Genomic DNA, 13,622 nt, shown 5'->3' on the forward strand with positions numbered 1-13,622 from the left:
TCGTTCCCAGGCGGTGTAGCCAAAAAAAGAATAAGCCACCGATGGGAGGGTGCGGACAGGGGCGCAAGAGCCCAGGAAGACGCTGCATACGGTGTTCACAAGTCCTGGCTGAACGGACTAGAGCCGTCGTTCTAGGGCATCATGAATGCACACGATGGGGACCCTTAGCTGACTTCACAGACACTCTGAGAGGCTCAGAGGAATGAATGCGCCCCTGCTAGTCTCAGTTAATGTCAAGATGTCTGCGTTTACTTAGTGAAGTGAGTAAATAGAAGTCATCCAGGGATGCCTGGGGGTCAGTCGGTTAAGCATCTGACTCTTGATTTTGGCTCAGGTCGTGATCTCACGGTGCAGGAGTTCGAGCCCTGCAATGGGCTTTGTGCTCACAGTGCAGAACCTGCTCAGGATTCTCTCTCTCTCTCTCTGCCCCTCCCCTGCTCTCTGTCTCTCTCTCAAAATAAATAAATAAACTTTAAAAAAAAAGGAAGTGGTCTAAACTGTGTGTGACCCGGCTGAGCTGGGGACCCCCTGCACTTCTCTCTAGTGCATCTCTCCTCCTCAAGGAGGCTGACGGCTGTGTGCATAGCTATGCTGAAACAGGAAAGACAGAAGAGTCCTTCCGGGGTCCTACTGATGGCTGAGGCGAGGACAGATTTATTTACCTGTTTAGAGCAAAAATTGAAGAATAAGGCTTAGTTCACATTTTGGAGCTCATGACTCTCACTCTGCCTTAGGATGGGTTCTGCATTAATAAAAGTTAACAATTTTTCATATCCAGATACCGTGGAAAGCCCCGGAAGCAATGCTATCAGTCACGCGGGAGTAGCTGTAACATATTTCCGTGTCTCACTCCCATCTTGGCACAGGGTTGTCCTTTATTTGCAATTCCTGAGTTGTCTGCGTTTTTTTTGTTTTGTTGTTTTTTTCAGGAAGAATGAGCTGAGCTGGAGGCCTCACTCCTGGCATGCCACCAAGTTTTCTGATAGCCACCCCGACACATCAGCATCTCCGTTCCCCTCTGCCAGCTCCTGTCCTTCCTGGCATGGCCGTCACCACCCCAGGTAGGCACTGTTTCCCACTGGGATGGACGATATTCGACATTCCACCAACATCCATGACTTCCCAGCCCTGCCACAAGAGCACCTTTCTTGACTTCAGCGTGATTTTCTTGCCTTGCCTTGCCTTGCCTAACAGCACCTTTCTTGACTTCAGCGTGATTTTCTTTTCTTTTCTTTCCTTTCCTTTCCTTTTCTTTTCTTTTCTTTTTTTTTTTTTTTTAACATTTATCTATCTTTGAGACAGAGAGGCAAAGAGTGAGCAGAGGAGGGGCAGAGAGAGAGAGGGAGACACAGAATCTGAAGGAGGCTCCAGACTCTGAGCAGTCAGCATAGAGCCCGATTTGGGGCTTGAACTCATGAACAGCGAGATCATGACCTGAGTCAAAGTCCTATGTTTAACCAACTGAGCCACCCAGGCACCCCTCTTTTTTTTTTTAATTTATTTATTTTGAGAGAGAGAGAGAGAGAGACACAGTGCCAGTGGTGGAGGAGCAGAGAGAGAGGAAGAGAGAGAATCCCAAGCAGGTTCTGCACTGTCAGCACAGAGCCCCATGCAGGTCTCTAACTCACAAACGGTACAGTCGTGACCTGAGCCGAAATCAACAGTCAGAGGCTTTTTTTCTGATGAGGAAAAGCTGCTGACACACCATTACCAGTAGAAATGTCTAAATTCTTCACTGGGTAGGTAGGTGTCCAAGCCTTGAAAACAAAAACTAGGGGCACCTGGGTGGCCCAGTTGGTTAAGCCTCTGACTTCGGCTCAGGTCATGATGTCGTGGTTCGCAAACCCCATGTCAGGCTCTATGCTGACAGCTCAGAGCCTGGAACCTGCTTTGGATTCTGTGTCTCCCTCTCTCTCTTTCCCTGCCCCTGCCCACACTTTGTGTCTCTGTCTGTGTGTGTGTGTGTGTGTCTCTCTCTCTCAAACAAAAAATAATAATAAACATTAAAAAAAAAGAAAACAAAAACTAAAACACCAAGAGCAAGGATGAACAAGTGTGCTTTCTCATTTATGTTGTTTAATAAATCAGGAGCTTGGGGACTTACCTTTTTGGGCTGAATCCCTTTGGGCCAGCCAGGTCGGTGGTCCTGAGCTGAGTGGGAGGGCTGTCCGTCCACCCATGTGCCTACAGCAAGCACCTTTCTTCTGAGAGTTTTACATACACATTAGAAGGCAGAAGCGGGGCGCCTGGGTGGCTCAGTTGGTTGAGTGTCTGACTTCGGTTCAGGTCATGATGTCACAGTTTGTGAACCCGAGCCCCACGTCAGGCTCTGTGCTGACAGCTCAGAGCCTGGAGCCTGCTTGGGATTCTGTGTCTCCCTCTCTGGCTGCCCCTCCCCCCTCACACTCTGTCTTTCTCTGTCTCTCAAAAATAAATAAACATTAAAAAAACTTAAGAAAAAGAAGACAGGATCTGCCTAAGGGTTCGGCAAGTGTATTGCAGCAAGGCTCCCAGGCCGTTCTCTTAAGCATCAACACCCTCTCCCCAGCCCCCAGGGCTCTCCTTACAGAGGAAATCAGGGCTTCACAACCCACATGCCAGGGTGCCATCCAGCGTCGGGGGCCCAGGGGTGCTTTCCCACTGAGCGGGAGACCCAGATGCTGGGAGTTGTAGGTCAGTGAATGGAGGGGGAGTTCTGGGCTACCTGGAGTCCACATTTCAGGGTCAGAAGGGTTAACGTGTCAGGCAGGTGTGTGGCCACACCACAGGGGTGTTGGCTGGAGGAGGCCTCTCCTGGCCACCTTGGGTGAGTGGCCAGCGTCCTCACAAGTCTCATATTAAAAGGATGATGGCTCTGTCTCCCTCTCTCAAAATAAATAAATAAACTTAAAAAAATTTCTTAGAGAGGTGGGAGGTGCCTGGCTGCCTCAGTGGGTTAAGCGTCCGACTTCGGCTCAGGTCACGATCTCATGCTTCAAGCCCAGCCTCGGGCTTCTCACTGACAGTGCAGAGCCTGCTTGGGATGGTCTCTGTCTCCCTCTCACCCTCTCTCCCCCCCTCAAAATAAATAAGTCAACTTAATATTTTTTAAGCAGGGTGGCTTTGGGTGTGTGCGAGCCCATGTATGAGCGTGTATATGTATGTATATGTACAGGTGTATCTGTAAGTGTGGCGTGTGCACATGTATGTAAGTGCATGCATGCGCGTGTGTGCTTGAATGTATGTGTTTGTGTATGTGAGTGTGCGTGCGTATCTGTTATGGAAGGGCATTTGTGCCTGTGTGTGTAGAGCTAACGTAACCATCTCAAAATCAGTTTTTGATCGTTAGTAAACACCGGTCTGCTACAAACTTCTGAAGTACTCCTGTGAAGGCAATACATCTCAATGCATTGACCTGTTGAAAGTGACAGGAGATGATGGTATTTGGAGTCCAGGGTATTTTTGAAAAACCACAGATTGTCAACTGAGTAGTAAAAGTTAAGTGAAAAGTGGGCCTTTTATTTTCATTATCAAAGTGACGTAAAGTAATACGATTTCCATTACGCCCATTTGGTGGTTTGTTGATGAAAGAATCACGTTTGCTGCCCACACGCGTGTGGGAATGGTGCTGGGCACTATTTTTAGCTGCCCAGACCTCAAAGGTTACAGAGAAATCACCTCCAGGGCACTGAGGGGAGGGTGCAGGAGAACCGCCTCCTGTTCTGTCTGAGAAGGGCACTGCTCTGTCCTTTTAGGAAAGGGTATACAAGCCAACGGTCCCCTGCCTTCAGGACAATGTCACTGTCCCCGGTAGCTGCCGTATCCTCTGAGCTTGTAGATGGAGCCCTTGTTGTGTGTTTTCGTTGGTTCTCTTGTTCATTTGTTTGTTTTATAAATGGTCAGTGATGTGCTTTTCTAAATGTTTGTTTATTTTGAGAGAGAGAGAGAGAGCGAGCGAGTGAGCACACAAGAACAGGGGAGGGGCAGAGAGAGAGGGAGAGACAGAATCCCAGGGAGGCTCTGTGCTGTCAGCCCAGAGCCCGACTTGCGGCTCCAACTCACAAACCCTGAGACCGTGACCTGAGCCAACATCAAGGGTCGGACGCTTAACCCACTGAGCCACCCAGGCCCCTTGTGTTTTGTTTTTGTTTTTGTTTTTGTTTTTGTTTTTGTTTTTGTTTTTGTTTTTTTTGGAGAGTGGGTTGCAATTTTATTTTTTATTTATTTATTTTTTTTCAGTATATGAAGTTTATTGTCAAATTGGTTTCCATACAACACCCAGTGCTCATCCCAACCCTTGTGTTTGTTTTAAGAGTGATTTAGCCAGTTCGGTCTCCTGTGTCCTTGCCCTAATCACACAGTTTTCCCTTTCATCCTGGTTCTCCCCAAACCTAAAGTCGCCAGGGTTGTGGTAGTTTTTCTTGTTTTTTTGTTTCTTACCTTGAAGCCTGAATGTTCCAGCTTTGTTGAACTTTACTGAAACCAGTTTTTCTTTTTTTAAATGTTTCTTTTTGAGAGAGAGAGAGAGAGAGAGAGTAGGGCAATGGGTAGAGAGCTAGGGAGACAGAGAATCCCAAGCAGGCTCCACGCTGCCAGCTCAGAGCCCCACACGGGGCTTGAAACCAGAAACTGTAAGATCATAATCTGAGCCAAAATCAAGAGTGGGATGCTCAACTGACTGAGTCACCCAGGCTCCCCACGGAAGCATTTTTAACATACTTGGATAAGTAGTTTTACCATCGAGAGCCATTAGCCTCCTATATACACTGTCACTACCTCATAGAATAACTGATTCCTTAACAAACATATCTCCCAGCTTGTAGCAACAAACCTGATTTTGTATTTCCCTGTCTTAGGCCCCATCCTGCTTCAGAACCAGTATTTTTGGCATTCAGGTACAGCTCCAGTGAACTCTGTCAAGTTAATGAGTCCCCTGAGCACGACAGTGTTTGTTTTGCTAAGAAAGCCTGTGGCTTGGGTCCTTTATCAAATATTCCATTAACTGAGAGTTAAGTGGAGCTCTTGGTACTTTAATATTTGGGTGTGGAAAAGTAACGTTATCTCTGGATTTCCCCTTTTAATTTGAAAATTATCGTTATTTGGGGCACTGGGGCGGCTCACTCGGTTAAGCATCCAACTCATCCTGGTCTCACTGTTCGTGAGTTCGAGCCCCACATCGGGCTCTGTGCTGACAGCTCAGAGCCTGTTTGGGATTCTCCCTCTCTCCCTTTCTCTCTGCCCCTCCCCTGCTCTCTCTTTCTTTCTCAAAATAAATAAATAAACCTAAAAAATTTTTAAAAAGAAAAAAGAAAATTACTTTCATTTGATTGCTTCTTCGGTTTTAGTAATCCATAACAAGAATCCTTTTATACGCTAAACCCCGGGGTTCACAGTCTTGTTCTTTGAGGGGGCTGGTAGGAAATATTTTAGGCTTCATGGGTCTCTGTCAGTTGCAGGTACCCAGCTCTGCCATTGTCGCTCAGAAGCATTCACAAACAGGGGCGCCTGGGTGGCGCAGTCGGTTAAGCGTCTGACTTCAGCCAGGTCACGATCTTGCGGTCCGTGAGTTCGAGCCCCGCGTCGGGCTCTGGGCTGATGGCTCAGAGCCTGGAGCCTGTTTCCGATTCTGTGTCTCCCTCTCTCTCTGCCCCTCCCCCGTTCATGCTCTGTCTCTCTCTGTCCCCCCAAAAATAAATAAACGTTGAAAAAAAAAATTAAAAAAAAAAAAAGAAGCATTCACAAACAGTGTGTAAACAAATGGCCATAATTGTGTTCCAATCACAGCATATCTGTGAGTGCTGCGATGTGAATTTCCTGTCATTTTCACGGGTCACAGAATAATCTTTTTTAAAAAATGTCTTTAATGTTAATTTATTTTTGAGAGAGAGAGACAGAGAGAGAGAGAGAGAGACAGAATGCGAGCAGAGAAGGGACAGAGAGAGAGGGAGACATAGAATCTGAAGCAGGCTCCATCCAGGCTCTGAGCTGTCAGCACAGAGCCCGACGCGCAGCTCAAACTCACGAGCCGTGAGATCATGACCCGAGCCAAAGTTGAACGCTGAACCCACTGAGCCACCCAGGCGCCCCGGCATCTGGACGTTTCTGTGTGGGGCCAGCTGTGTTCTTGGTCCTGCTCTCCTCATTTGTCCCCTTTACTATTGCTCGCTTCAAAAGCAAACTCTTCTCTCTGGTCCTTTCTTCCTAGTTCTTCCTCCCATGACCTGTCTGGCACGTGGGAGCACACGAATCTGCAGCGTACCTCTGACCACTTTAGTTCCCTGGGGAGCGTCGACAGCCTGGACCACCCTTCCCAGCCCTACCCCTCCAGACGCCTCTCTGCCGCCAGGTCCAATGGCAGCATCGACCACCTGGGCGGCCCGAGCAAGCGGGACTCAGCTTACGGCTCATTCTCCACCAGCTCCAGCACGCCCGACCACACCTTGCCCAAGGCTGATGCGTCCTCTGCGGAGAACATCCTCTACAACGTGGGCCTGGGGGAGGCCTGTAGGCCGGGCGGCCAGCAGGGCCAGGCTGCCAGTGACCCCCAGGGCCTGGAGGACAGGCTCGGGTACTTCCCACCCCGGGTCCCCCGTGACGGCAGCAGAAGCCCCAGGCCAGAGGACAGTCCTGAGACCAAGCTGGCCACCCCTGGAAAATCAAATTTGGGACCGGTTTGGTATGTCCCCGATAAGAGAAAAGCACCTTCCTCCCCTCCTCCACCGCCTCCCCCTCTCCGCAGTGACAGCTTCGCTGCCACCAAGAGCCACGAGAAGGCCCAGGGCCCTCTGCTCTCAGACACCGCCAGTGTGCAGCACTTTCCAGGCCCGCCCCAGGCCCAGCCCCGCAGTGACTGGAGACCAGAGCCCGCCAGTCAGCAGTGGAGGCCGGCACGGCCCGGCAATGGGAAGAGAGTCGGGAGCTCGGGCCCTGCGCCCCAAGTCCCCCTGGACCGTGGGGTGCCGACCCGTGACCACAGGCCGGGTGGCCTCCCAGGGGCCCCCGGCCGGCTTCAGGCCTCCCTGTCCAGCACGGACGTGCGTTTCCCGCAGGCCTCCTGTGGCTGCCAGCACCCGCGCCAGTACAGTGACGAGAGTCCCTTCTGTCACGACGGCCCCAGGGCCGCCTCGTCGCTGAGGGAGCAGCACTGTGTGGCCGTCCCTGGTGGCTGCCAGGAGCCTTCTGCCCACTGTGTCCAGGACGACGGCCCCACTCGGCTCAGGTGGCCCGGTGCCACCGAACAGAAGGGCAACAGCGGTGGGCAGAGCCGCTACTACTGTGTGACCAGCAGACAGTGCCCGCAGGCAAGCGCCCAGGCGGGACAGCCCCACGAGGAATATTGGCAGTCTGACGGGGCCGCAGAAGCCCACGAACTCCCCACTGAGCACCCAATGGGCCACGGGCCCTGGGGTCACATCCAGCACGAGGAGGAGGCCTCGGACACCCGTGAGAGCGACCAGGCAGCCAAGGGCCACCCCGTGGGAAGTGAGGAGCCACAGACAGCCGCCCACAGGGCAGGAGCGGCGGGGAAGGAAGCCGCCGACGGCTTCCTGTGGGCCGCGGGAGAAAGCGGCAAGATCTCCCCTCGGAAGACGCCTATGCTTCACTCGCTGGCCCGGGAGGGGGCGCGCCCGCCCGACGACGGCCCGGGAGCTGGTGCCGAAAGGCCGCCCCCGTTCGACGGCCAGGTGGGCAGAGCCACCCGGAGAAGCGACCGCTTCGCCACCACCCTGAGGAACGAGGTCCAGATGCGCCGAGCCAACCTGCAGAAGAGCAGAAGCACGGTGGCGCTGGCTGGGGCCGACGAGGCGGCTCGGGAGGCCGGCGGCTGGCAGGTGGAGCCGGGAGGCATCCCCGGCGCCTCCCCAGAAGGTTCCTTCCGGGGCACCTATAAAGACCACCTGAAGGAGGCCCAAGCCCGGGTCCTGAGGGCCACGTCCTTTAAGCGCCGCGACTTGGAGCCCGGCCCGGCCGATCGTCCCGCGGGGTCAGCCGAGCCGCGGACTGAGGAGCACGGCACACATCTGGATGCCACCCCCCACTTCTGGGAGGGGGGCCTGCCCAAGCCGTCCCCGTCTGGAGGGGGCCTGCCGCACGTTCCCCGCATTGGGGCCCGGAAACAGTTCACGGTGCAACAGAAGCTGAAATCGTACTCCGAACCCGAGAAAATGAACGAGGTGGGGCTCGCAGGGCCCGATCGCCCCCACCGGCACCCCGGTGCGTCCGAGGACACCATGGGCACATTCGCCGACAGGTGCAAGTTTTTTGAGGAAAGCAGCAGACCCATTCACCAGAGACCTGGGCAGAGGCAAGCGCTCTGTGGATTCCCGAAGGAGAAGCTGGAGAGGCCGCGGACAGCGGGCCACGGGTACGAGGGTGCAGAGCCTTGGTTCCAGAACAGGGCCCACACGACCTCCCTTGGAGAGAACCCCAGCAGTCACGGAAAAACGGCGACCATGGGAAAACCAGAACCGCCTCAGAGACTTGGAACCTTTGCTGAGTATCAAGCCTCTTGGAGGGAGCAGAGAAACGCTCTAGAAGCCAGGAGTTCTGGGCGGTATCACTCAGCGGATGACATCTTGGACGCAGGTCTGGATCAGCACGAGAGGCCACAGTACGTTCATGGAAGGTCCCGTTCCTCACCATCCACAGACCCCTACAAACAGGTAAGGTTTGTGCCCCAGCCAAGGAAGAGCTGCCCCGGGCTGCTGTCTTAAGGCACATATAGGATGCCCTGAAAATACGATGGCCCAATGTCAGTGTCGCTTGTGTCCCGCCATTTGGGCATCGTTTGTGTGCACCGGCTCTCTCGTGTCAACTTGTGTGGAAGGTACCTGGGGACTAAACAGGTACATCCATGACAATTTAACTCCGTATCCGTGTGCCTGTCTTGAGTCCCCGGCCTCCCCATCGTCACTTGCTTCAGCTGTCTCTCCTCATAATTAGCTTGCCCCAACCTTAACCCCACGTAAAGAATTTGGGGGGAACCCTAGAAAATGGTCAGTTCTCCTCTGAAATGAAAAGGGGTGAAGACAGTGTATGATACACGATAGCCACTCTTCAAATGCTGAGGCCTTTAAAATTTTTAATATTTGTTCCTTGTAGTATTTTTTTTCAAATATGTTTAGATTCCTCCAGAACAAATGTAATTAAACATGCAATGCATTAAACTGTTGCACTTTTTATAAGGTGAGAATTCTTTTTATTTTTTTTTTATTAAAAAGAATTTTTTTAAGTTTATTTTGAGAGAGAGAGCGAGTGAGTGAGCAGGGGAGGGGCGGGGGGAGAATCCCAAGCAGACTCCATGCTGTCAGCACAGAGCCCAGCGCGGGGCACAGACTCACAAACTGTGAGATCGCGACCCGAGCCGAAACCAAGAGTCAGACGCTTTAACTGACTGAGCCACCCAGGCGCTTCTATAAGGTAAGAGTCCTAATGCTAAAAGTTGACTTTAAGCTTTCTAGAAAACTTAAAGAAAACATTCCAGTGTCATCTCGCCTCTTTCTCTCTCTCTCTCGAAATATAAATAAACATTAAAAAAAATTTTTTTTTAAAAGAACCAGTAGTAGGTTCAATACACAATATTCAGGGGGTGCCTAGTTGCCTTAGTCGGTTGAGCGCCTTTTTTTTTTTAATGTTTATTCATTTTTGAGAGACAGAGTGCAAGCAGGGGAGGGGAGAGAGAGAGAGAGAGACACAGAATCTGAAGCTGGCTCCAGGCTCCGAGCTGTCAGCACAGTCTGACACGGGGCTCAAACTCAAGGACGGTGAGACCATGACCTGAGGCAATGTCAGACGCTTAACCGACTGAGCCACCCAGGTGCCCCAAGCGTCTGTCTCTTGATTTCGGCTCAGGTCACCATCTCACGGTCCATGGGTTCAAGCCCTGTGTCAGGCTGTGTGCTGTCCGTGCAGAGCCTGCTTCGGATCCTGTCTCCCTCTCTCTCAGCCCCTCCCCAGCTCGCTCTCTCTCTCTCTCTCTCTCTCAAAAATAAATAAACACTAAAAAACAACAGTTTGGAGAGCGGAGCTTGTGAGACCTGTGGCTGAGTGTCATTACAAGGCGGCAGGCTGCGTCCTCGCCTCCGTGGCACAGGCTTGCGGGGCAAACCCACAATGAGGGGGTTCGTAATAATAGATGTCTTGAGGAAGGCAGCTTGATGATTCGGAGTTTCACTGTGCTGCTCTTGGCAGGAAGCTGCCATCGAACCACAACAGCAAGTGGGGGACGCTGGTGAGCACAGGCAACTTTCTGCCACCGTCCGGGCCGAGGAGGGACGCCCTAATCCGAGGTGGGTGAATTCTGGGTTTGGGGTTGCTAAGAAGACATCTTGGAGGTGGCCTTCTCGATGGGTGAATGCTTGGTTCACGTGATTGGGCCTCTGGTGGTTTTTTTGCGAAAGCCAGCATGGCTGCTAACTGGATGCAGTTTCCAGCACCTCAGCATCCCCGCTGCAGACGTGGTGCCATTTGAGCAGAGCCTGTAGCCCTGCGCTGCCTCCAGCAGAAGCGTCTCAAGGGCGAAGATGCCTTCTGATGCCATCGTGGCTTCTTTTTTTTTTTTTTTTTTTTTTTGGTTCTTAAAATGGCTGCTGTGTATGCTGTACAGTACGGTTCTTTATGTTCACAGAATGAGAAATCCAGTGTAATGTGCTTGAATGAAATGCTTTATCCAGAATGCTCGTTGAAAGGATGCTTTAATGATCTAGTACACAGCTGGGCTGCCGGGGCGTGGTCTCCAAATTGGAGTTGCCTGGGAAGATTGTCAGAAAGGAATGGAGCCAGCCTTTCTAAATTGGGCTTATTTCGAGCTCGAAAATAGAAATCAAGTCCGTCGGCTCCTCAAGAGGATCTGAAAGAGTGGTGGATGGTAGCAGTGTTATTAGCACGTTGTGTGCCATAGTTCTCAAATGTGGTCAGTGTAGCTGTTTAACTGTAGTGAGGATAGAATTTAGACTGATTAAGTAAATGAATCAATAGTGTCATCTCGCCCTTGATATGCACGAGGAGGGAGGGAGATGGAAGCGTAGAATACTGTAGGACCTGTGGTATCAGCTTATTTTAAGAGGGCTGATAGGGGCGCCTGGGTGGCTCAGTCGGTTGAGCGTCCACCTTTAGCTCAGGTCAGGATCTCACGGTTCGTGAGTTCAACCCCCACATCAGGCTTGCTGCTGTCAGCTCAGAGCTCGCTTCAGATCCTCTGCCCCTCTCTCTCTGCCCCTCCCCCATGCACACACTCTCAAAAATAAAACATTTAAAAAAAAAGAGGGTTGATAGAACGGTGGAAATAAAACTACACAATTGGGTCACTGAATACAGATCTTTCTACTGCTTTGAGAATATCTGGTGATTGGTGTGATATTCAAATTTAAACACTTAACCTCAAAATTCAGGGTTCTGTTGCAGAAATAACCAATTTAAATGTTTGCTTTTGAGAGCAGAAATAACCAATTTAAATGTTTGCTTTTGAGAGCCTTCTATACTGGGGTTTTATTTCATTTGGCTTTAAACTCGAGTGCTGTTAGCCTCACAGGAGAGTATCCAATCTTTACGTGGCTCTGAGGGGACATGAGTGGTATATTGTGTAGGAAGTCTGTGTAATTATCTGCATGGCTAAAACCAAGAATCCCTGGGTAAGAAGGAATGGCCGCTGAATAATACACCTACGGAATCGAGCGGTTTTTGAGAAACACAATCACAGCTTTATTACTGTACATTCTGGGTAAGTCACGTGCCCAGCACCAGCTGTACTCTTTCTTCCAAGCCCACTTCTGGGCTGTGTTGCAGTTGTGAGAGCGCTCGGTGCACCCTGCATGTGCGAGCTCTGGTTTCACCCTTGTGCTCCTGCCATGTATGTATTTCACTGATCCTGCGGAGGGTCTGTGTGGTGGTTAGAGTTAGCTCCCCTGCAGTGAACAGAGTCCTAATGAATAGCTCTAATGTACAGTGTGTGTGTGTGTGTGTGTGTGTGTGTGTGTGTGTGTGTGTGTGTGTGGTAAATGGCACTATCAATAGTGAAAGGGTCAAGAGGAACAGGGGGAGGGACCATATGCTTCATTTATCATGGCTGTGTCTTCTAGCGGACTGTGTAACCACCCTGAAGAAATTAGTTCCAGAAGCTTTCTGCTTTTGAGCTACAGACCCAGCAATTTTCAGAATTGTGTGCACTTTCAAAGAGTGGCAGGACTCAATGAAATTCTAGAATAGGAGCATTGAAAAGCCATTCCCAGTTTTTTTCAGAGAATGTTTGTTTTTCGAAGTATCAGTAAGAAATAATGTACTTAAAACATTAAATCTGGGAATAAAAGAAATGAAAACTCAGGTTAAGGAGTGTCTTTTGCTCACCAAAAATAAAATCCTATAATACAAAGATTTTAAGATACCTAATGTTTTGTATAAATTTTTTAAATGTTTTATTTATTTTTGAGAGACAGAGAAACAGCACGAGTGGGGAAAGGGCAGAGGGAGAGAGGGAGACACAGAATCCGAAGCAGGGTCCAGGCTCTGAGCTGTCAGCACAGAGCCCAACGTGGGGCTCGGGTTCACAAACTGTGACATCACGACCTGAACCGAAGTCAGACGCTCAACCAACTGAGCCACCAGGTGCCCTGCATGAATTTAAAACAATATAAGTGTGTCTATAAAAAATATGAATTATTGGGGTGCCTGGCTGGCTCAGTCAGTACAGCATGGTACTTTTGATCTCGGGGTTGTGAGTTTGAGCCCCACACTGGGCGTAGAGATTGCTTAGAAATAAAATCTTAAAAAAAAATTACTGATCTGATAATGGGGCAGGATAATGAATGGTTTTCATTGTATTCTGTTGAGACAAGAGTAGGGCATCAAGATAAGAGTTACTTGTTTACGCAAACCACACAGAGAACATATTTGTGAGGGTCAAGGTTCTGTTCTATATAAAGATAAATAGGACAAAGGTTCTGCTCCCGAAGGACCTCACAGTGTAGGAGGGAAGGACAGACACCCATACTTAACCACTGAAGAGGTGACACATAAAGTATAATTTTGGTGAAAAGTTACGTGGTGCATCCGAATCTTGGAGGAAAGAGGATGGGGTGACTTCTGGATGAGTCCTGGGGAAGACGGGGGGTTTGATCTGAAATCAGCCCACTCCCATGAGAGCAGATCGAATCGCGTGCACTTAGTACCAGCTTTCCCTGTGGTGGGCAGCGTCCCCTGCCCACACCCGACCCTCAGTCTCCTGGCTTCTGTTCTCTGAGGCTTTGTACCAGCTCTCCAAGCCCCGTCATTGTGGCCAGCACAAGTCTGCTTCCTGCAAAGCTGCTCCCTCGCTGACTTGGGGTCCCTCGTAAGTCGGATGCTTATTCCGGCTATTGTAACAAAATACCAGAGACTGGGTAGCATCCACAAAAAAAAAAAAAAAAAAAAAATTTGTCTTCTCACTCTTCTGGAGGCCAGAAGTCCAAGTTCGAGATGTCAGCCTCATTTCCCCCAAGGCTTTTTTCATGACTTGCAGACAGCCACCTCCTCCCCGCGTCCTCACGTGGTCTTCCCTCCGCGTGTCTGTGTCGTGATCTCTTGTAAGGCACCAGGCTGGATCAGGGTCCCCTCTGATGACTTCATTTTACCTTACTTACCTCTTCAATAACCCTCCATCCAAATAGTCA

At 50.5% G+C, this 13,622-nt stretch overlaps 1 protein-coding gene across 1 annotated transcript in view; it reads left to right on the top strand.

Moving 5' to 3' along the window:
- The first annotated feature begins 1,719 nt into the window (after window positions 1-1,719).
- Window positions 1,720-13,622, top strand: part of LOC147570843 (protein Shroom2-like) — a 44,398-nt gene continuing 32,495 nt past the window's right edge. The window contains exons 1-2 of the mRNA XM_086696731.1: window positions 1,720-1,739; window positions 6,185-8,642. Coding sequence (XP_086552857.1) covers window positions 1,720-1,739; window positions 6,185-8,642 — 2,478 coding nt within the window. The remainder of the gene's footprint in view (window positions 1,740-6,184; window positions 8,643-13,622) is intronic.

This window comes from Puma concolor, unplaced genomic scaffold, assembly GCF_028749965.1.
Source record: "Puma concolor isolate L17-30 unplaced genomic scaffold, mPumCon1.1.hap2 unalloc_scaffold_8, whole genome shotgun sequence".
Classification (NCBI taxonomy): domain Eukaryota; kingdom Metazoa; phylum Chordata; class Mammalia; order Carnivora; family Felidae; genus Puma; species Puma concolor.